Source organism: Ambystoma mexicanum, chromosome 3q (assembly GCF_040938575.1).
Source record: "Ambystoma mexicanum isolate Mex_15411 chromosome 3q, UKY_AmexF1_1, whole genome shotgun sequence".
Taxonomy (NCBI): domain Eukaryota; kingdom Metazoa; phylum Chordata; class Amphibia; order Caudata; family Ambystomatidae; genus Ambystoma; species Ambystoma mexicanum.
Window position 1 is genome coordinate 1,263,784,428 of NC_090926.1, and position 24,814 is coordinate 1,263,809,241.

The 24,814-nt window shown below is 45.5% G+C and overlaps 1 protein-coding gene across 1 annotated transcript in view; it reads left to right on the forward strand.

The window, feature by feature from the left end:
- AP1M2 (adaptor related protein complex 1 subunit mu 2) overlaps window positions 1-24,814 on the forward strand; it is a 161,088-nt gene that overhangs the window by 39,930 nt on the left and 96,344 nt on the right. The window contains exons 2-5 of the mRNA XM_069604294.1: window positions 11,169-11,325; window positions 21,413-21,480; window positions 22,797-22,927; window positions 23,173-23,320. Of these exons, the coding sequence (XP_069460395.1) occupies window positions 11,169-11,325; window positions 21,413-21,480; window positions 22,797-22,927; window positions 23,173-23,320 (504 nt within the window). The remainder of the gene's footprint in view (window positions 1-11,168; window positions 11,326-21,412; window positions 21,481-22,796; window positions 22,928-23,172; window positions 23,321-24,814) is intronic.

The window sequence follows — 24,814 nt, forward strand, 5'->3', positions numbered from 1 at the left end:
AGACGGGCTGCCAGCCAGACATAATTCAAGAGGCCGGCACGTAGAACTAAAAAAATCGTCGTCCTATAAGCTCAACGGAATACGGGAAAAGACCATTTAATGGGAAAATGGCTGCACCCAAGGTTCCAGGCCTGAAGGATGTGCCCTGCGAGCACCACGGGGCTCACACTACAAACGATCATAGGGGCAAGATTACTAACGTCTTGACAAAGAAGTGCATCCTATCCCAGAGGAGTGTGACTAGAGTAATGGAATCTGGCAATAGACGACCACTCATTCAGTCTAATCCACTGCAATAATTAATAACTCTTTATTAGAGCTTTGCTATTCTATACAAAGAAAAACAATGGACTGCCCACTCGTAACAAGGTTCTAGGCGTGGAGTTCAGCTTGCCTGGGGAAGTAGAGGTAATGGTCGATGTAGGATTGCAGTCTTCCCGCCTTTCCATTTCGCCTTGATTTTTGCAGAGGTACCATCGACAGAAAATATCATCAATTGGCATCATGGAGTTTGCCATTAAAATCTTACTGTCCCTCACCTGATAAAATGCACAAAGATTGCTGCACAGGGAAAGTAATCCCCCGAATTGAAGATGGGCAGAAAACTGCTCAAAAAAGATTGAGCCTACTACGGCAGGACCGCAAAAAGTAACCTCGATCCCAGAGGTAGAAGCGGAAACGATAGCTGAAGCAGCCTGTGCTGATGACCAACATGATGACCATGATTTAGCGCAGATGGCTTTGAACACTTCGAAAGGGAGCAATGGAATTATCTGGCCCTCTCGCAAAGAAAGACGAAGGCAGAAAAGATTGGTCACCTCCAAAACTACGCACGCGCAAGCAGATCAGATTGCGACCGGGAAAAATAAAGACACTGACCCTACAGAAGAAAGGGTTCTAGCGAAAACAAAAAAAAGCTAGGAAACAGGAAGCAGAAAAGACTGGAAAAAAGGAGCAGGGTCTTGACTAGTTGGTTACTTAACACACCCACCCACAATCTTGAGGAGAAGGATTGAGTCTTCCGGTGGCTTGGATAACATGAGTGACTTGTCTTCTGTGGCAGATGTGGGACTCCTACTAGAGCAAACTGAAGCAAGGGGCGGGTCTAGAGTGATGACGAGTGTTCCAAAGTAACTACTGTTTGCCCTAAAGAGTGTGACATTGGCCGGCAGGGAAAAGGTCTTATTGAGCAGTAGATTCTCAAAGTATAAGGATAAATGGTGAAACAGGCAAGCAGTATTGAAGAGAATCGGTGCAATTCCGCAATTGGAGTCCTCCAATCCAATGATCTCGAATATGTGGAACGAATGGAAGACTCTAATGCCCCTAAGGCAATTGTGCATAGTTCTACCCAGGATACTGCTGAATTGATAGGGTCTCGCGACAAGCTGCTTAGGATGGCCTATGATGTGGAAACTCTCAAACTCCTGGAGCCTAGTTATTCTAGGCGTAGCACATCTCCAGTTAATGAAATATCGCAATTTAAAAATGTGTGCCCAACCGGGATCTATGTTGAAAAAACCAAATCCCAATAGCTTGAGTTAAAAAAAATTGCGAAGCCCACTTGTGTTCGTTTTGTAACTCGACCTTTTGGGGTTTTGGTTGTTTTCCCCTGCTGTGCATTCAATGGATTTGGGGACACCCCGTGCCGCCCATAAGGCCACTAGGGGAGCAGGAGACACGCCCTCTCCCGTTGTTCGTTATTATGGGCTTCAGTCTTTGTTACCATGATGAATGCTCACTAAATGCACATTTGGCTTTTATTTGGCCGGAACAGCCCAATCGAATGCGTCGCACCATTAGTTAGGGGATACTTTTGATGTCCGTAATGGAAAACGGGGTTTGACTGATGACCTAGGATATGGCACTTATAACGCGCCTATACACAAGTGTTTCAAGGCGTGATTGCCACAGAAAAGCCATAATGGATGAAATTGAACTCGTGGGCGCTACAAACCTGATTGGGTTTGGGCATCTAGCTCCAGTCTTACCCCCCCTCCACCCCTGAAAAAGTTACATCATCCGTGATCTGTAAAAATTCAGACTTACTGGTGGCTACAACCACTTCTTTGAATGCAACTGGGGGGGGGAGGGGGGGGGTCATGAACTGCTAAATGCATGTGACATATTCCTTCTTCAGGAACCTTGGCTTGTACATGAGAATATGATTGATGTTTATAACCTGTTTCAATTGCGGGCCATAAAGGAAGTAAGGGACCAAAAGGGGATCTGATTACCGGTTTGAATAACGACTACTCGGCTAGGAAACTTGCGATGACTGGGTCTGAAGACAACACTTTAGTTGTAGAGGTGGTGGGATATTAGGAATGTGTTGCTGGTTTAAGTGTACATTTTTTTTCCACTGGGGGTTGCTCATGTTGGATATTCTTGACCCGTTGGGAGCAATTATAGCCGAGTGGTTGTGGTCCCTGGAAATCCTTTGGTTCTCATTCAGATGGACCTAAACGCTGGTTGTATAAAAGAACAAACCGGTTTGACTGGCACAAATACAGCTAGTAGAAGACCCCTAAATAAGCAGGGTAGAAGTGGATGCAGTTTGCAAAAGAGCATGGACTGACCATGTTGAACGGGAGAATAAAAGGTGATGTTCCTGGAAATAATGCATGAAAGGTGTAGGGGAGGAGTGGTCCAAAAAACCCTCCTTGCCTACATCCCCTCCCCAGGTGAGGGCCATGGCTCATTGGGCGTCCCCTCAGACCACCCGGGCCCAGGTGGTGGAGGGTTCACCTGCTGAAGACATTGCCCACACGTATTGAATTTAGCTAGGCCCAGAAACCATTTTGTCTATCAAAGATGGTGTGAGCTCAGCGCACTGTAGCGCGGCCCCCACCCTCGGAGAGTTTCAATTATCCCTGTCGCCGCAGCACCCTGGCAGATCCGCTGTGAGCCCGTTCCCACGAGCAAAACGGACATGAGCTAGCATAAGATACTAACACTGTAACATTTCACCGTCCAGTGTATAACTGCTCCCAGCATGACCCGGTCAGCGAGGCCTGGGTGATGGGGAGAACTGTAGAATGGTCATCCGATGAAAGCAGAAATATAGCCAAATACGAATGTCAAAAACTATTTGTAATACGTGTATCCTTTCCATAAAACTACTTCTACTAAAGAAACCTGTACAGTTGTGTAATTATTGTAAGAAACGCATGTTTACATGACACCAGCAATGAAGGACTCACATCCCTGCAGGGGTGTGCAAATGATAAAAAGCATTCCGGGGGATTATTCTCTATATGTATCATTGAAAACCGTACACCCCGCGGTCCCGCGCCATAACTGAACTAATGCTGCTAGAGTGCAGGGGAGGACGAATGCAACTGTACATAAGGCTCGTGTGAAAAGACGCGGGCAAATGCGCCAGTCATGTGTACATATCTACAGCCCTTATATGCCATTACCGCCGCGTACAATGGCGGGTCTCGTTCTCTATGCTCCACCAACCACACTACTACCTCACGTAATGCAAATATATATGCATATTACTAAATGCTGTAGTTGTTAAAATATAATGTACTAGTAAGGTGCTTAGACTGGCTATATTCGAGAGACATGTAGTGAGTTGAAATGTATGTTTTCAAGTGATCCAAATGAGTATTATAAGAATGTTCAAATGTTTATGATGTTCTCACCAAAAGTCGGCAACACACGAGAAAAATACCTTTGTGAATATGTGCAAGGCCATTTCCCCCCCACCCTGCAAAGTCTGCCAAATAAGAGAGCTAAGGCCTGCGCCACGCTGCTCCACCTCCCCCAACTAGGCTGGAGCCGCTTCAAAGATTTGTAGTCCCCGCTACAGCACCCAAGGCCACGGCCTGCCACCTGCATTATTTACAGCCCAGCAGTAAACCTCCGCTTCAGTACACAAATCCAAGGCGCCCCCTCGTAAACCCCACAACCCCCCGGAACACCTCAGACTTATGACCCGGTGCAACGAAGACACCCAATACTGTGGTAACACACAACAGCCCATTCATAATAACTTCTAACGAGACAGAAAGACATGTACCGCCCGTCCCATGCCCGGAGACTTGGCCCCACGACCTATGGTACCGGTCAAACAGGACACTGGTAACCATGCACGGATAAATCACCATCAAACCCCTCACAAGGTGCATTCCTCCTGTGTTGCATTAACCTGTAGAATAACCTATTGATTTACTAAAGAAGATAACATTGCAATGACTGAATGACTGCGGTGTGCATGGCATAGGGCAAATAAGTCAGGAAAAGACATTCATCTCTGACACTGGCCACAATGGCACAACAACACCGCCCGGATGAACTCAGCTGACCTGCCAGGCCGAGCCCAACCCACGAGGCTGACCAGTGACGTCCTCCAGCCAAGGCCAACTACATCGCAGCAGCACCTATAGCTAGTCATCGCCACCCAATCCCATTGAACTTGTGCCCCTTATAGTATGTAGGTACTGATGACGTTTTTTGTAAATAAATACGCCTGTCTTTGCTATTGTCAGACAGAGCGCTCTCGGAGTTTGCAGAGTTCTTTGCATGCCCTATTCTGATTGATAAACTCCCATTTAAGCTCACCCGCACTCTGTCTTGGCTTTATTCCCGACTTGGTAGAGTCCGTCGTCTCTCATTGCGGGGAGGATCGTGCTGGCTGGGGACGCTTGCCTTCAAAGGCTAACGGTGGGCGGCCATTTTAGACAATTTCTTCAGAAGCAATGGTGTGCTTGATTTGACACAGGCTATATACTCCGGGTTTAACAATAACCGTGATCACGCCACGGTCTCCCTTGCATTGGACTTTGGTTAATCTAATAGGCTAGATGGAAAAATTGGGGATTTTGAACTTAATGCCAGCAATGTTCATATAACATGGTCTGACAAGAACATAGAGGCCACATGAATAGCCACATGGCCATGTATATGACTGAGACAAACTTTGACAGAAAGGGCTTCTCGGCTGGAATCGTCATTGACTGGTAGAAGAGTATGATACAAGAGGTAATACCGGTAGGTGGTAGATATAACCTTAAAGTGGGAATACATAAAAACGGAAATTAAGACCCAGTAATTGGAGAGGCTAAATATCTTCTCGGACAAAATGTTAGATGCATCTTGAGGCAACAACTTGACAGTGTGAAGAAGTCGGCTTGAATAAAGAGAAGACAATGTATACAGAAATTGTCTCAAAAGATATCGCACGAGTAGTAGGAATGCGCAACGACAAAGGATGTTTGAAATAATAACTAGAACTGATGCTAAAAAAATGTGGAGAACCTTTTAATGAAATGCGGCGGTATGAATCGAAAAAAAAATCCACCCTATTGACGAGCAAACATGGTCTCGGTTTATACAAAAAACGTACAACAGTATTAAATTGGAGCCCTCCAACATACAGACTAAGGGCCAGAGGACATATAATACATTTGGCAAACTGGATATTATTTTTAAAAGAAAGATTTTAAAAATTAAAGGGATTGCAGGCCCCCGGTCCAGACGGGCTACCGAATCTGGTTCTGAAAAAATAAACCAGAGATTTGGGGGCAAGTTTTATTATCGATGCTAATGAGAGTTTAGGGAAAAGGTAACATTGTGGGATTGGGGACACAATCGTGTACATTTGTGTGGATTGAAATTGTATGAGGAATTTGCAGCAGTAAAAACACCTGCTTGACACCACAAAAATATTTGACAAAAACCCCAGCAATGAGAAGATTTATTATGACACCCCAATACCAGTATTAGAGGTCTGGGAGCCGAGAATGGGGAGACCAATTGAAGAAAGGGGGTGTAGGATACGTGGTGTAGCATGTAATCTGGAGTTGGCACAATGGAGCTGTAGTAAGTTGAGTGACTGGTATATGCCATACTTGGCTGAATATTTACACTTGATGGATCATATAAAGAGTAAAACCCTTTGGAGGAGATGTTTGATGGCTAATAATTACAAGCTAAATATGTCCCTTTTTAATTAAACTATTGTGAAGAATTCAGGTTCTCCTAGACTTGGGGAACTAATGGTTTTAATGTTGGGCTGATTCATTTTAGATTTTTTGTGATCGAGTGTTTTTATGGTTGGAGGTTGAATTGTATTCATGGATTTTTTTTATTATAATTGTATATTTGTCTTTTGTATGTGACGGGTTATTTACACTAAATCACTATTGTAATAAATGATCGGGTCATTTGCATATAGGAGGCATTTTATGTCTGCGCCGGTCCTGGGATTCTGCGTGCCACCTAGACGGGCCATTGATGGGCATTGAGCACGGCTGGGCTGTGATTGCTAACCTGTCTCGCCCCCTCCTTCCTGTCTGAGGGCTCCAGTTGCATGCAGTTAATCTTCACCTTGCAGCTGATCGGATTGTATATGGTTGTTCTTTAGCATATTTGACCTCCCCCTCTCCCCTCACAGCACCTAACCCACCCTGCAGTTCTAGTCCCAGATCCCAGTGTTGGAGATCTGTAAAGCGAGTCCATGTGTTCAGCCTGTTTCTGTGTTCTGTGATCTTCTGATCCTAGCATGCAAGGGGTTTGGGCCAAGCTCTTGTCTGCCTCTTATGTGAAATGTCACTGGTGATGTGAGAAGTTCAGAAGACTGACCTGCTGAGGTTGCTCCTTACACAGATCTCACTGGGCCTGTGTGGCTCTATCGAGGGCGGCTAGCCCTTCAGACAGTGTCTGGGAAGTGACCAGACTATAGAGTGCTGGTTAATGGCTCTGCTAGTGGTTTATGAGTGATTCTGCTGCGTCTGGTGCCCTGATTGCTTTTAGTCTTCACATTTCTTTCTTTTTTTAATTCATCCATTGTTACAGGCTCTGTGTATGAGGATGTGCCGATCTTGAGCGATTCCTTCTGGGTAGAACATGTCTCCTCCTCTGTGAACCTTTCAGTGGTGTTGCCTTTGTACGTGTGTCTGTATGAAGTCCTCTGTACATATTGGCCCGTTGCTAGTGGGGAGATCTGGCTTCTTATTTGAGTTGCCCCCAACCCCCGTCAACCCCCCCCACCCCCATGCCCAGGAAATGTTGCTGTTGCCTGCAGCAGCCCTGTGTGCCAGTTTGCTTGTCGTGTGTCCTGTGTTTTTATTCCTTCTTAGTCACAATGTATGTTTCCTGGGTGTCCAGAGTTTAGTTTATTCATTTGTATTGCGCACCAGACCCGAGGGTATGAGGGCGCATGAGCAGCAAGGTGATTCAAAGCTTGGTTACAGGATGCTTATACTTTACATTACATAATTATACTTTACATTACATAATTACAGTGTGACGATGAAGGAACATGTGTACAGTTTGGCAGGAGAGAATGCAGTAGATGTATTTAAAGAATTACAAATATATACAAGTTTAGTATTACAAATTTACAGATTCTCTTAAAGCATGCAACGCGGAGAGCAGCCGTGTGGTGTTAGAGGTGTTAGTGGTTCGTGTTCTTTAACCAATGGATGTAGTTGCGTCTAAAAAGTGAGTAAGGTTGGGGAGTTCTGAGCGATGGTGGTAGGGAGTTCCAGTGTTGGGGTACTTTCACCTGGAAGCTGTTGCCACCCATTTTAGTGCGTTTAAACCTGGGGACGGTGAGCAGATTAGCATTGGAGGTTCTGGTGGGTCTGATGGGGCTGTGTTTGCATATTCTGTCTGCCAGATAGCGTGGGGCAGCATTATTCAGGCATTTGTGGGTGAGCGATGCTACTTTAAGCAGGATTTTGTCTGTTGTGCTGAGCCAGTTATGGGATTTCCTGATATTGGAAATGTGTTCCCTCCTGGGAATATTGAGTGCTGCCCTAAGGGCGTTGTTTTGTAGCGTCTGAATTTTGTTGGTGATTTTTTTGGTGGCTCCTATGTAGAGGGCGTTACAGTAGTCCAGTTTGGATAATACCAATGCTCTGGCAAGTGTAGTGCAGCTGTGGGTGGAGAGGAAGGGTTTGGCTGCTCTTATGAGCTTACATGTGTAGGCCGTAGAGGATGCCATCGAGCTAACCTGTTTGTGGAAGGTTAGGGAGGAGTCGAGGTATATTCCTAGGGTTTTTACTTCTTTCGAAACCTTGATTAGGTTCCCATCTATGATGGAGTTGGCATAATTGAGGTATTTCAGCAACCTGTGTTCTTTTATGATTTTGGAGTGAAGCATGCAGACGTTTCTCATAGTTCTGCAGAAGTTGCCTTTTGAAGGAAGAGAACAATTAACAAAAGCCTGGTCTGTTTTCCAGGCGGAAGAACATCCGGGATGAATATTCAGGTTCGTTTTGACAGGAAGTAATAAACTGGGGCGAAAAGCGCGCCCCCCCCCCCCCCCCCCCCAGGCCAACTTCCCTTCTACTGAACAGGAGAAAAGCCAAGTAGGGATATGGATAGCACAGTATGGGAAGGCAGGGGGTTCAGATATGGATAGCACAGTATGGCAAGGCAGGGGTTCAGATATGGATAGCACAGTAGGGCAAAACAGGGGTTCAGATATGGATAGCACAGTAGGGCAAAACGGGGGTTCAGATATGGATAGCACAGTAGGGCAAAACAGGGGTGCAGATATGGATAGCACAGTATGGCAAGGCAGGGGATTCAGATATGGATAGCACAGTATGGGAAGGGTTCAGATATGGGAAGGCAAGGGTTCAGATATGGATAGCACAGTATGGCAAGGCAAGGGTTCAGATATGGATGGGAAGGCAAGGGTTCAGATATGGATAGCACAGTATGGGAAGGGTTCAGATATGGGAAGGCAAGGGTTCAGATATGGATGGCACAGTATGGCAAGGCAGGGGTCAGATATGGATAGCACAGTATGGGAAGGATTCAGATATGGGAAGGCAGGGGTTCAGATATGGATAGCACAGTATGGGAAGGGTTCAGATATGGGAAGGCAAGGGTTCAGATATGGATAGCACAGTATGGCAAGGCAGGGGTCAGATATGGATAGCACAGTATGGGAAGGGTTCAGATATGGGAAGGCAGGGGTTCAGATATGGATAGCACAGTATGGGAAGGGTTCAGATATGGGAAGGCAAGGGTTCAGATATGGATAGCACAGTATGGCAAGGCAGGGGTTCAGATATTGATAGCACAGTATGGGAAGGGTTCAGATATGGGAAGGCAGGGGTTCAGATATGGATAACACAGTATGGCAAAGCAGGGGTTCAGATATGGATAGCACAGTATGGCAAGGCAGGGTGCAGATATGGATAGCACAGTATGGGAAGGGTTCAGATATGGATAGCACAGTATGGGAAGGGTTCAGATATGGGAAGGCAAGGGTTCAGATATGGATAGCACAGTATGGCGAGACAGGGGTTCAGATATGGATAGCTGTCATGATCTCTGCTTCCAAAAGGTCAGGGTTTTCCCAACTCCCTTGGAAGCAGATCCATAACCCAGGTTCCGAGTGTCAACCAGTCCCAATTGGGACCTTTTGGACCCAGTCCTGGCGCCAATGGCACCAGGCTCATAAATATGCCCAGTCCCAGCGCTGGAAGCGCCGGGCTCATAATGCTTGGGTGGACTTACCTTCAGCAGACCATGCTGCTTACTTGCCTGCCAGTTGAGCCTCTGATCCTCTTCTGTTTGGAACTACTTTTCCTGTTGGGTGGGGCTGGAGCCACTCCCTAGATTCAGAACACTGGAACTCTTCTGGAAGGCAGGAACTCTTTTCTTACCAGGAACTCTTTTCTTACTTAGGCGTGGCTGTGGAAGGAGACACCTAAGCACTACAGGAGGCTATTTAAACCACACCCGGTGGATGAATCTTGCTTTGCGTTATTCTGCAACCTCTGCAGCAGAACGCTCATCGTGTCTTCTGCATCCGGTCCTGGGCCTAAGGAAAAAGGCTTACCATCCTGAATCCAGTCTTCAGCAACACCTATAAAGACAAGAAAGAACAGGTTAGCATTCCGGCATCTGAAAGGCAAAGGCTTACCATCCTGAATCCAGTCTTCAGCAACACCTATAAAGACAAGAAAGAACAGGTTAGCATTCCGGCATCTGAAAGGCAAAGGCTTACCTACTCTTCGTGCGCTCCGGAGGTCTTCACACTGCATTCCGGCATCTGAAAGACAAAAGTTTACCAACTCTTCGCACGCTCCGGAGGCCTTCGGCGCTGCATCCCGCATCTGAAAGACAAAACAAGGTGCGTTTAAAGACATTGGGGAACTTTAATACTCACGTGCCATTACTCCTTTCCACATCTAATCCAGTGGGTATTCCGGCACCCTGCAGCCGCTCCGAACTCGTACCTGCAAAATAAAAAGACAGTTAGAGCGCATAGTGAAGCAGGCAACAAGCGCTTACTTACGTGCTTCCAGGCGCTTCTATTCATCACACGGGCTCCATCTTCAACTCACTTCAGCCCGTCATCCGCCATCGCCGGAACCCTGCAAAACAAGAGACATCATTACTAAAGACTTTAAAGACATTTGAATGACTCGAAACTTACCGTTCGTGCAGTAAACGACGGACAGCAGTCCTCTGAAGTCAAGAGGCCTGCGCTACCTATCCAGTGAAGAAACTGGTTACAGCACCCTGCCCCGAGGCAGATGGAGAGCTCGGCATTCACTTACCTAAGACATCTTACTCTACACGTCAGGCATACAGTGCACAGAGGTCCAGCCCAAAGAGCCAACCGGGCGCTACACATCACCTTTGAAGATACGGTAGCTGCCCAGTCAAGACCGGCGCCTCTGCGAGAATCAGGTGAGCGTTACAATAGCACAGTATGGCAAAGCAGGGGTTCAGATATGGATAGCACAGTAGGGCAAGGCAGGGGTGCAGATATGGATAGCACAGTATGGCAAGGGAGGTGTTCAGATATGGATAGCACAGTATGGGAAGGAAAGGGCTCAGATATGGATAGCACACTATGGGAAGTCACGGGTTCAGATTGCAAACACCCCCAATGGACTCAAATCCTATCCCAAGACCCCCATCCGCACACTGACATCCAATACTCTGATGCCTTGTCACTTTTTCCAGGTATGCGGTAGGGCTCTAGGGGAATGGCCGCCATGTTGGATGTGAAATGCATAAGTGCAAGCGCACTAGAATGAACTTCAGCAAATACTTGGGTGATTCAGGCCTTCCACGTTTCTATGTTTTGGCTGATGAATAATTCTTGTACGTTGTGAAAAGCGACCTCCCTCGAGGTCATTGTATAGTAAAGTGTGTGTAAGTGTCATGCTGTTTTCCTGCAGGCCCTGATCTCCCGGAATTACAAAGGCGACGTCAGCATGGCCGAGATCGACCACTTCATGCCCTTGATGATGCAGAAAGAGGAGGAGGGTGCAATGACGCCCTTGCTAACCCACGGCAAGGTCCACTTCTTGTGGATCAAGCACAGCAACCTCTACCGTATCCTTTACGTACCTTAGTCACTCTTTCTCTCTGCCCCGCTTCTCCACCTGTGGTCTTGACCTCATTCATGAGCCATCCAAGCGTTTCCTCAAATGCTGCTTCCTTGGTCAACCGCAATTGCAGGTATTCTTTTATATAATTAGTTATTTAGTGGTATAGTTTACTAAGGAACTTAAACATCTAGCATACAAACCGAACACTGTACCCAGTCAATTTATTAAATATTTCAGAGTGGACCATAATACTGAAACATTAAATATATAAAGGGTAGTGGGGTAAGGGGTTAAAATGAGTCGGGATGGGGAATGGGGTGGTGTTATGTGGGTAGAAAATCAGGGGGTATGGGTAGGGGGGGACACCCAAAATTTTAATAAATCAAGTGTTTTTCAGTATATTGCCTGCAACAAAATGTACCTGTACCACTCTGTAAAGTCCGTCGGTAAAATCACATATAATCAATGAAAACATCACATATTAAAAATGCATCAGAAAACTGAATATTCATAAACTGATATCAATTCTGTTAACTTATTATTAATTTGTTCACCCATCCACAGTTGAAGGCACCTCGCGTAGAAAGCGAATAGCAGTCAAACTCCATTTAAAAGGTTTTTCTGTAAAAAGCATGTAAAAGCTTAATCTTTTGTTACATGTGACAAAGAATGATCACGTTGGGGAGCGAGCATGGAGCAGTCCAACAGCAAATGGATGACAGTTTCCACTAAACCCTCCTTTTTACGGAACCTAGATTTTCTCAATCCATGCTCTATGCCACCTCCTAAAATATTCTGCGTCAGGAAAAGGTTCATGCGAAGGCACTGACATTCCATATGCCAAAACTCCCCCGGACACTTGGATATTGAGGCATTATACCATATGGTCTTCAGTCGACAACAAGCCAGAAAAAAGGTGAACTTCTCGCACCAATTCAATTGTTTTAATCCAGTCTCTCTCCCACAATCTAAATTTCACCTTTACGGGTGATTAATTAAAAACTGAATGGATACGTCCCTATTGCACAGGTTAGTTAAGCACTGATCATACCGCCACTCAAACGGCGAGGACAATTTGTTTAGCATTGGGTGTTTAAGCAACCACCAAATGGATGAAAGTTCAGCAGACTGAATTTTTCTCAGGAAATGTGCATTTTCCAGGTTGCTATTGTTTCCAAGAACATTACCCCCAGCCCCCCCCCCTGTATTTTATAGCCCGGGTAGGAACATGTTGTGGGAGCTTCAAAATTCTCCTCCAAACAACTCCCTCTTATTTCACCTAACATCCAGTTAAGCTAAACAAAGTAGTCTCTGTCCCGTAAGTCATAACTGGTGCTACCTTCTTACAATAAAACTACCTAGCTGGAGCCAGAGAGAAATGACCACATTTCTTAATTATGTACCCTGCCTGCACAGCTAATGACGTCCTCCTTTGCTTATTAAAGGCAAAGAGTTAATGCGGGTGTTCTTTCTTAAACAAAGAAAAACCCAAATACATACAGGTATCTACCTGGTCAAGGACGTTAATACTCAACACCCAACTGAAATTCTCCTTCAACTTGCATTCCTTCTGTTGAAAGGCAAATATTTTAGTTTTTGCTACGTTGATACGGAGATTGTTCAGTTTAGTGTAGATTTCTAGGTCAGCCAGTTGGTGCTGCAGGCCGAATTGGCGTATGGTCCATAAGGACCATATTGTCCGCGTAGAACAAATAGTTGACGTGTGCGGTCTACCTTAGGTGGAAAACATTGAATGCCAAGAAAGGCAGCCCTAATTATCGGAAATAAAGAGGCTAAAAATCAAAGGGGCCAACAAACCTCCTTGTTTCAAACCTCTTTCAGATTTGACCTGTCCCGATATTGATCAAATCCATCACTTCAAACTTTTCATGGACATAAATCTCTCAAACTAGCTTCAACTTTCTTTCCTCTCTTCGCCTGGCTTGCCTTCATACCGTATTGCTTCTCTGCAATGCATATTCTCTGTACTTATTCTCTATTAAAAAGGATATCTTGGCTTCCAACCCTCGTCTCCCCATCGCTGATACCTATTCCAGCACCTCTGCCAGACAAACCCTCACTGACATCCTCTTTTTCGTTCCTTCACCAGATCTCTAGACCTCTCATGTGATCTCTATGCTCTGGCTTGTCTCCTCCTCTCCCATTAATGGTGGTACCCATTGGGAAGTCCGTATGGATCTCTTCGACTCCTCCAGAGTCTTCTTCATTACCATCTAAATGGCACTGTTTTGGTGCAAAGCCCTCAGGCTAATTTCCTCCTCTTTTGATATGTGGTTGCCTCACCTCATCAACTTCCTTTTCATCTCCAGCTGTCCCCTACACTCTTCTCCTGGCTACCTTGCCCTCCTCCACATTCTCCTCTGCTCCATCTCAAACTCCTTCCAAACCTCTGCAGGGTGTACCACTGATCTGTACCCCTCCCGGAGGTCTTTAAGGCTGGTAACCTTCTCAATCTCAAAGAGGAAAATGAGTGGGCACCACTGAGTAACGAATCTTCTTGAATTAATTAATGCCAAAGTAGTAACAATCGGTCTTGTTCAAAAAATGTATTTAAAAGGGAGCTGGCTGTGATAAGTCTGGAGACACCCTGACTCAAAATACATATAGAGCTGAAGATCAAGGAACAATACTGGATCATACAGCCGCACTCCGTTGGACCCTACCAGGGCGAAGAATTATCTCGAATGAAAGTAAATTCTACAATGTATCCAAGGTAGTACATGTATTCAAAAATAAAGAGTCTGTTGTTGGTTTACAAAAATGATTTATCTAAAGAAAAATTCAAAATAGAGCTATCACTAATCCATTCTTAGTGAGGAAGCAGTTGCCATAACTCGTTAATAGGTCAGACTTAATATGCCAATGTGTTTCGGAAAGCAATTTCCTTCTTCAGGGAGTCAAGTCTGTTACATTGTAGGTAAGTAGGATACATAGTGGTTAAGAAATACAGCAGAAATAAACATGAGCAAGAAAACATAATTTCCATAACGGTGAAAACATAACACATACCATTCAGTTCAACTTTTCATGGGTGATGTACTAAAGAAAGAAAGAGTAAGCATAATGAGTAAAACGTGCAGTTTCACATCACAAAGCCAAAAGGAATGTGTATAACATCTACTACCTGTATGTCAAACATGAAGGGCGTTCGTAACAAGTGCCCAAAAGTAGTGCCAATGCCGTAGATCCTGCTGCTGTAATGCAGGATAAAAGCATGATTGCTGGAGGATTACGTGTGTAAGATAATAATCAGGGTGATCCGAACGGATCAACAGCTTACCAAAAGCAACACAGTGTGCTGCTGTACGCGGCCGAGCAGGGTCTCCGACTCGCATATACAGCCATTGCCGAGGCAACGGTTCTTTTATGTACCACGTGACTGCCTAGCGTCGTAGCGAGGCTGGTAGCCACGAAGCATTGTGTTAAATGGGTGAATCAGTGCTCGAAAATGTAAACCAGATGATTGTTGGGTTAACTGTACTAATCGGGCACATTCTAATGTAACTAAAACCAAAAAACGAAAAAATCAATAATAGAAATAGAAAAAATACTCTATGGATGAAACCATGGATAACTTGCATATAGGACACTGTGCAAGAACCCAATCGGGGTAAAACACATACCATGAGAAACACAGAACAATACATTAGGAACAATACATTGGGTATAGTGTAGCAACCTTATCGCCGAAGGTGTCACCATCTGGCGGCACCTTAGGTCCCAGACAATAAGTCCAGGAAGTGCAGCAAGGTTGTTACTTGATTATACTAAAAATGCTCCATGGAGTCGTAACGGTAGGAACCATTCAGAAAATTGGATCACAAAGCAGTAATGGAGAGAACTAGAGAAAATATTCATGCAAAGTGCTGGAATTCATCAATGGGTACAATGATAGAAATGGTAAGAAACAACACATCTCAAATGTAGCAATGGTAGTTAATTTCATCATTGAGACCATCCAATTTTGTGAATGGTTCCTACCGTTGAGACTCCATGGAGCATTTTTAGTATAATCAAGTAACAACCTTGCCGCACTTCCTGGACTTATTGTCTGGGTCCTAAGGTGCCACCAGATGGTGACACCTTCGGTGACAAGGTTGCTACACTATACCCAATGTATTGTTCCTAATGTATTGTTCTGTGTTTCACATGGTATGTGTTTTACCCCGATTGGGTTCTTGCATAGTGTCCTATATGCAAGTTATCCATGGTTTCATCCACCGAGTATTTTTTCTATTTCTATTTTGATTTTTGTTTCATTTTTTGGTTTTAGTAACATTAGAATGTGCCTGATATTAGTACAGTTAACCCAACAATTATCTGGTTTACATTTTCGAGTACGGATTCACCCATTTAACACAATTCTTCGTGGCTACCAGCCTCGCTACGACGCTAGGCAATCACGTGGTAAATAAAAGAACCGTTGCCTCGGCAATGGCTGTTCACGCCAGTCGGAGACTCTGCTCGGCCGCGTACAGCAGAACACTGACGATCTGTGTTGCTTTTGGTAAGCGGTTGATCCGTTCGGATCACCCTGATTATTTTACACACGTAATCCTCCAGTAATCATGCTTTTATCCTGCATTACAGCAGCAGGATATACGGCATTGGCACTACTTTTGGGCACTCGTTACGAACGCCCTTCATGTTTTACATACAGGTAGTAGATGTTATACACATTCCTTTTTGGCTTTGTGATGTGAAACTGCACGTTTTACTCATTATGCTTCTCTTTCTTTCTTTGCATCACCCATGAAAATTTCAACTGAATGGTATGTGTTATGTTTTCACTGTTATGGAAATTGTTTTCTTGCTCATGTTTATTTCTGCTGTATTTCTTAACCACTATGATGAAACTAATTGGTGTATCCTACTTACCTACAATGTAACAGACTTGCCCTGAAGAAGGAAATTGCTTTCCGAAATGCATTGGCATATTAAGTCTGACCTATTAACAAGTTATGGCAACTGCTTCCTCACTAAGAATGGATTAGTGATAGCTCCATTTTGAATTTTTCTTTGGATAAATCATTATTTTTGTAAAGCAACAACAGACTTTCTTTATTTTTGAATACATGTACTACCTTGGATACATTATAGAATTTACTTTAATTCAAGATAATTCTTCACCCTGGTTGGGTCCAACGGAGCGCGGCTGTGTGATCCAGTATTGTTACTTGATCTTCAGCTCTATAACCTTCTCCATCTCGCCACTCTCAATTCTCACTTGGCTGTTAAACACTCCTCTGACATCTGTCGCCTCCATGAAGAACTCCACCTTGATGTCCTCGGTCTCACCGAGACTTGGTACACGGCCAGCTCTGTCACGAGTTTTGACACTCTCCTCCCTAACGGCTACAAAATACTCTCAGCCCCCAGATCCAACTGGCCTGGAGGGGTTGTAGCCCTAATCTTCCCTGAGTGGATTCCTGCCTCTCTCATTCCCACTCAAGCTTACTCCTCTTTTGAATGCCAAGTCTGCAGGCTCTCGCTCTCTCTCTCTCCTAGACGCTCTCTTACTGTTTCTACCCTCTACCAGCCCCCTGGTCATATCACCTCTTTCCTCTCTGAGTGGGCTGACCTCTCCTCCTCCCTCTTGGCCTCAACCACTCGTCCTCTTCTCCTTGGTGACCTCAACATCCATCTTGATTCCATCTGTCCCACATCTGCACTCTTTTGTGACCTCTGCGATTCATTCTCCCTCTCTATCCTTCCCCCCTGGCTCGTCTCACTCTGCTGGGCACACACTTGATGCCATGATCTCATCCAGCCTCCCCCTCTCTACCCCCCTTACCTATTCACTGCGGCGTCCCTCAAGGCTCATGTGTATCGCCCACGCTTTACAACGTGTTCACCAAACCCCTTTTTGATGTGCTTGATTATCTGGGTGTCTCCTATACCAACTACGCGGATGACACCCAAATACCCATTCCCATCACTGGTGATTACACAGCCGACACCAATTCCTTGAGCGATGTCTATCTGGTCATTCAGGCCTGGATGGAGCAACATGAACTATGCCTCAATGACGACAAGACAGAGGTCCTACTAGGTTCAACTCAACGTCTCAACAAATTAGACTGAGCCTACAAGTCTTTCATCATTGACGGTAATGACATCATGGTCTCTAAAGACACTAAAACTCTAGGCGTCTATCTGGACTCTACCATCTCCCTGAACAGACAAACAAATGCATTAAGGTCGGCATCGGCCTATACTTGCAAACTTATCACCACCTGCAGACCTTTTCTGAACACTCATAACTGCATTACCCTTGCAAGAACACTCATTATGTCCAAAATCGACTACTGCAGTGCCCTCTACTTGGGGGCTAGCCAGTCTAACCTCAAACTGCAAACTATCCAAAATTATGCCATAAAGGCAGCTCTCAATATCCCCAGATGGTCTCATATATCTAACGTCTGATCTGATTTACGATGCCTCCCGGTAAAACAAAGAATTGCCCTGAAAACACTAGCCTTGACTCATAAATGCTTGGACAACAATGCCCCTCCTTACCTCTCCTCTCGCCTTACACTCCACACCTCCTCTCGACCCACTAGATCAGCTCAAACTCACAGCCTAATCCTGCCTAGATTTTAAACTCCAAAAAGCGGGTGGTGTGAGCTTCCCTGTCCTAGCTTCAAAACTCTGGAACTCACTGCCCACCTCCATCAGAACTGAGCCTTTGTTCCTAACTTTCAAGAATAATACCAAATCTTGGCTATTCACGCAGAACCTATGAAGCGCCTTTCACTTAGATTTGCTACCAACTGGTAATATTTCTCACCTGTGTATATACACTTTACTGTACTTGTATTATAACTTGTAAATTGTAATCTGCTGCTTTATTGTATGTATGTAATTTGTTTATATTGTGTATATATATCGTAACCTGTTTCTAAGAATATGCGCCCGGTTGCCCAAGGGCCTGGCTGTGCTTTACAAATAAACTAAACTTCAAATTTCAAACTCCTCTCTCCTGGAGTGATCACTACCTCCTCTCCTCTCATCTTTCCATCTCCTTCCCCCCCAAGCCTACTCCTAGATTGACACCCACCTTCTCAGACATTCATCCCGTGAAGCGTGTGTCAGTGGAGGCCTTCGCTGCAAACTTCTCCCACCCATCCCCCCACCCCAGGCTGACTTATACCCTGACATGGCCCTCTCTCTTTTCTACTCCTGTATTTCTGCTGCTCTTGCCCCCGTCGTGAGGATCCGTTTGAAGTCCAAGTGCAATTCTTGGTGTGACTCTGAACTAGCTACACTTAAACGGAAGTGTAGGGTGGCTGAGAGGAAATGGAGGGCTTCTTTCTCATCCTCTGACAAACTGGCCTGCCACCTGCTCCAAAGGCAATCCCGACTCACTGTCCGCACTAAGGAGAGAGTCCACATACAAGCCGCATCTCTGCATCATCTAACAATTTGGCCAAACTATTCAAAATCTGCAAGGTGCTGGCCAACCCTGCTGCAGTCTTCACCCCTCCTCTCACCTCCCAGGCTCTTTGCAAGGCCCTTGCCTCTCACTTGCTCTGTAAAACCCAGGACTCTCTCCTTCTCTCCCCATCCTCCTCCCTCTCCTTCTCATCTTTCTGACTCTCCTTCAGCTACCCCCGCACTCCTCCTTTCCTCCCCTGATGAGGTAGCTTGACAAGTCCGATCTATGAAAACCTCATCAAAATAGGTCCATTGCTGTTCCTCAAACGATTAAGGACCACATTGACCCCCTTGCTCTGGCCCATGCCAATTTCTGCAACCTCTTTTGCCTCTGTCTCTTCCCCTCTTAAGCACTCCCTTGTGCATCCTCTCCTCAAGAAATCCACTTCTGATCCATCATGTTCAGCAATCTACCGCCCAATTTCCATTACTCCCTTTTTGGGTAAGCTCCTGGAAAAGTTGGCCATCTCACAGCTTAATCTTCACTCCGACTCTGTTGGCTCCCTCCATGACCACCAATCTGGCTTCAGAGCTGCCAGAAGCACAGAAACTGCTCTCCTGAACATCCATGAAGAACTACTCTCCAACCTCGATTCTAACATTCCCTCTGTCCTAATCTTACTTGATCTCTCCTCTGCATTCGACACAGTCAACCACACCACCCTGCTCAGTCATCTCTCAGACAACCTGGGTATCACTGATCAGGCTCTGACCTGGCTAACCTCCTTTCTCTCTGATCGACCCTCCCAGGTACAACTTGGGTCTTTTCTATCTTCTATCTCCCTCTCCACATGTGGTGTCCCCCAGGGGTCTAACCTCTCGCCCTGGCTTTTCAACCAATACCTGGCAACCTCGCCTACTGCATCTCCATTTTCTGCTCAACTTTCCAGTGCTAGGCTGATGACACCCAACACTTTTCAGGCTTCCCTCAGCCTCCTCCTCGCCTTCCCTCATCTCTGTCTAATCGCTATTCAAAATTGGTGTGCCGCCAACGATCTAGGTCTAAATGCCAACAAGACTGAGATCCTCCTTATTGGTACACCATCTCCATCCTTTCTTCTCACTCTCTGGCCGGCCTCGCTTAGCCCTCCTCCTACCCCCACCTGCGTGGCCAAGAACCTCTGGGTTATCTCCAAAAAGTCAAACTTTTTATTGCACCTCCTTAGAGGTACTCTGCCTTTCCTCTTCTTCCCTCAAAAGCACACTGTCTCCTAAGCTCTGGTTCTCTCCAGACTGGATTACTGTAACAGCCTCTTTCTAAATCTACCTGCCTCCACTCTCTGCCCTTTAAAATTAATCCAGAAGAGGACAGCAAAGATACGGTCCTTGACCTCAAGCCCTGGGACCGTATCTCTCCAGCCCTGAAATCCCTTCATTGGCTCCCAGTGGATGCAAGGATTACTTTTAAAACTCTCTGCATTGTCCACAAGGCTTTCTGGGGCCTGGGTCCAAAATACCTTTAACTATCCCTGTGTAAATACCTTCGCTCTCGAGCCCTTTGCTCCTCTGCTTCTAACTCCCTCAGGGTTGGTCGTTTCGCAAAGAAACAAGCTGTGGGTAGATCGGTCCTCTGCTGGTGCCTTCCTTTGGAAAAGTCTCCCGACCACCTTGAAACGTGAGGAAAACCATCTCCGGTTCCGGAAGCATCTCAAGACCTTCCTCTTTGCCTCTGCCCCCCTTCTTCCCTGTTGATCGGTTTCTTCTCTTGGTATTGTGCACCTGGCCACCCACTGTTATTCGGGCCTAGGTACCTGCTCACCCTGCCACCCCCCTTCACTGCTCCAGGCCACCCTTTGCACTAGGGTTCTGTACCCCTACAGACCCCCTCCCACTTTTCTTCTGCACTTATCAGATATACTTTATCTGACCAACTTTCACCTGCCAATTACTGGCTGCACTACCAGGGCTTTATCGCCCTTTATTTATTTTATTTAATATTCATTCTGTTTTTCTCTCCTCCGCACTTTCTACTACTTCCATACACTTACGCTTACTTAGATGTCACTGGGCCTAGTAAGATCCCTTTTTTTTTTCTTTTTTTTTTTTTTTTCTTTTTTTTTGTTCCCCTCCCTTTTTGCCTGGTCGCGCTCTGAAACACTTGTGTGCGAGCGCGATATAAATAAAATATCATTTCATTTAAATCAATACTCTCCCTCGCCATCTTTCTCCTTACTGGTCCTCTTCCCTACCGTCTTGCATTTTTGCTCCTTTTTGATATATAGCTAACCCCAGGCCTTGCCTACCTAAATGCAGGTCATGTTCCATCATTCACTCGTTCCCGTGGGTCTACTCACTCTTTCCTTTCTTTTCCCCAAACCTTTTAGCAAGGTGTACTGTTGCTTAATTTATACACTTATACCCCGCTCCAGCTTCTTGATTGACCCATAAGCCAATCACTTGACCTTCCTTCCCTAGTCCTCACCACTTACACGTGTCCTAAATGGGTACCCAGACTTCAAAACTTGAATACTCTTGGTGACAATACAGTGTTAGAAAAAAAAGCACATTAAATCCCATTGGCAATCAGTTGTAAGCAGCTCCAAAATGCCTTGATTACCTACAACACCAGTCTCTTCTATGACCTGTGTTGCCAACTTAGTTGCAATGCCCTTAACACCCTGCCTCTGGACCAGTGGTAGCAACTAGCAATAAGAATGCCAACGCGTCCCTGGTGTATTCCTTCCTATACAAGCTGGTAGAGGTAAGGTAGTACTTGCGTGCCTATGAATTGGTAGGAGGGTACTGTTGTGATGATTCCAGAGCGAAGAAACAGCCCCCAATGTAATCAGGGCTCTAAACAAGCCCGGTCTCCTCGCCGGTAGCAAAGGATACTGGGGGCAAGAGCATAAATAAATGGGTATTTCTTTTATAAGGGGATCGCTTCTGGTAGGTTGGTAGGTCTGGGGCAATAATATGTCGGGTGCAATGACAATGACTTGGGTGGGGCATGAAGCACCTCGGAAGAAAGGCATTTGGGGGGATTTCATGATTTACATGGGGGGGGATACTTCATGTAGGGATGGCGTGCTGTAGCAGTCTATCTGTAAACTTGATTTTGCTTAATTCTGGCTAGGAACCTTTCAATGGTTTCTGGATCAAAATCTTGATTTTTGGAAAAATTAATTATAATCTTTTATAATGCGCTTAATACCAGAGATTGGTTTCTAAGTGCGGGGTCGGGATTCAAACCTGTGTTGCGCTGCATTGGCTTGATTCCAAGACCTTCATTGATGGCACTGAGGATAGTCATGATTTTTGGGCAATGTTTGATGGTATTCCGGCAGTGCACTAACTGATAAGAGTTTAATTATGCTTTTCAGTTCTAAATTGTGATTTATTTATTTATTTATTTTGCACTGACCTTTTCATGTCGTCGTGGGGTAGAATCAGGATTTTTGTGCATTCTTTCTGATTCATTGCATGATTTTAGGGGTTATTTGATTACCTGGTGTGCAACCGTTGTAAGGGGTGATCCACCAGTGTATGCGGCTAAAGTCTTTAACTGAATATTTATGAAGAGAGGAATGGAGAGTGCCCAGATGTTGAGGGGATATATTTATTTTAGCATTTGTAAAGCGCACTACAGCCCAGAGGCAACGAGACGCTATAAGGACATTTTAAGAAGGCTTGCATTGAGGGTTACAGTAAGCGGCCCCAAAGAGTAAATGTAACTACATTCGCGTGGTTACAGAGGATACACATAGGACGTTACAGTAGGTTACTAATAGTCTAGTCTAGGTAACAGGAGGCAACACAGATATTCTCCTATATAAGGTGCAACAGTAGAAGTGCAAAACCTAGAAAGACAGGGTCTTAAATGAAGAGTTTGGTATTTAAGGCCGTGTGTGAGTCGATTGATCTGAGCGGAGAGGTTGTTCCATAAGGTTGCCGCCATAGTAGGGAAGCTGGTGCCTCCTGCGTGCACTCTGCGTGTGCGGGACAGTGACAGTGATGCAGTATTGAAGCCGGTCTCAATTCTTGTTGTCTCCTGGGGTCTTGGGTTGTACCCCCTTCTAGGTCTTCACTGAGTACTTCAAGGAGGTGGAGGAGGAGAGTATCCGTGATAATTTTGTCATCGTTTACGAGCTGCTCGACGAACTGATGGATTTCGGCTTCCCACAAACAACTGAAAGCAAAATCCTGCAAGAGTGAGTGTCCCTCCGGACAGTGGTGGGTGTTGGGGCAAGGCAATGCTTGAATCATACTCATTAAAAAAACAGCTTACCTAAAACAATCATATATATTCTGATTCAATGAGCTGTTGTCTGGCCCAATGAACAGGAAGTGTGAGATGTTGACCACTCCTAATTGAGTGGTGGGGTATATCTTTGTACCAGGTACCGGCCGTTCTCGCGTCTTATGTGATCCCTTTTTTTGTCTGTTCCACCACCAGGTACATCACACAGCAGGGTAACAAGCTGGAGACTGCCAAATCCCGTGTGCCGACCACAGTTACCAATGCAGTGTCTTGGCGGTCTGAAGGCCTCAAGTACAAGAAGAATGAAGTCTTTATCGATGTCATCGAATCGGTTAATCTGCTGGTGAGTGGTGTGCATTATGTCTTCTGCTTGTAAATTAGGTTTGTGTGTAGGTATGCTAGGTTATTTATAACACACTTAATCCCCAGAGGTTTCTAAGCACGGACCCGGGGATCGAACCTGTGGAGCGCCATGTCGTCTTGCTTCCAAGGCGAGCAAGTTGCCCGTAAGCTATCCTCCCGAGTTAACTCGCATGTCTGGAAATGCACCCGCTACTTGCCCATTCAGTTGCAGATATAATCTCTTGCTGCCATATTGATGACATGCCAGCACCCGATTGCCAGGTGCATGCCTGGCTGTCAATGGCCTCACTGGTGAAGTGGAACTCCAGCCATAGAAGTTCCCCTCCTCCGGTGTGGCATAGGAGTGCAGGAAGAACATTGATCTGAAAGAATGAGAGGGTAGGGCCTTACATGAGGCTGGTTCATTTGTGATTGGCTGCAGGCCTAACCCGGCATAACTCAAAATGTGTTTTTAGGATCTTTAATAAAAGTAAAAGAGAACTCCTAACTTGCCCTATTTCTTTGAGGGAAGTTCACTACCTGTAAACTAAAACTAATGGTGCTCATCAAAGAAAACGGTGCTTGTTCCAATATCCTATCCAACTAATCTGGCCCTACCACTTTGGAAAACTGAACTAAAAAGAGATGCCAAAGCAAGGACCTTGCCTGGCCCAATCACTTGAAAAGTCTGTAGATGGTTTCAAGTTAATTCATATCAAAAACAAGTTCACAGCTTTCTTACAGACTGTGTCCAAATAAAAGTTCCTACTTATGGTTCTGCCTTCCTTGGGCTAACGGGGTCTTTCTCAAGACCGCTCCAAGGTACCTTTTTGACACAGTTTTCTTTGACAGCCTCAGAGCTCTTGGACTCCCCAAAGTCCTACGGCATTCTGACACTTGTTTTTTTCTCAATTCACGTAGCTTGTACAGGGCATTTGCCTACTCGGGATTTTTTCAGACTCCTGCAACCTCGTTGGCCTTCCCCACCTTGATGCAAAATGTGTGTCTTGCTTTCTCTCTGCTTTCACATAAAGCACTTGCCCCTTCTGGTTTCTCAGGGTCCTGTAACCTGGTCGACTTTCCTATCTGTATTCAAAGTGTTAGTACCTCTTAGTGGTAGTCTCTCTGTGGGAGTGTTGGCCTCCCTGTTGCAGCTTGACTCATCCTTTGGGCATCAACCTTGGGGATCCAGGATCTCCCGAATGAGCTGGTCTCTGTGTTGGTTGCTGGGCTCCGAGCCCACCATGACTTGTCCATGGTCGTGCTACCAAAGGAAACGGGTGCTTCTCAGTTTTCCACCTCTTCCCCCGAGCTGTATCTCGAGCTCAGAGAAAACACTAGCTTTACATGTCCAGCTAGCGATCCATGCTGCAGCGAGCTCTGTGGCCCAGCATGGCTCTGACCCTTATTGATGTCCCATCTCCTCCGGAGAGCTCAGCTCTGCGTAGGGATTGCACCCCACCCTTGCACGTAGGCGTAGCCTTTTCTCCATTCA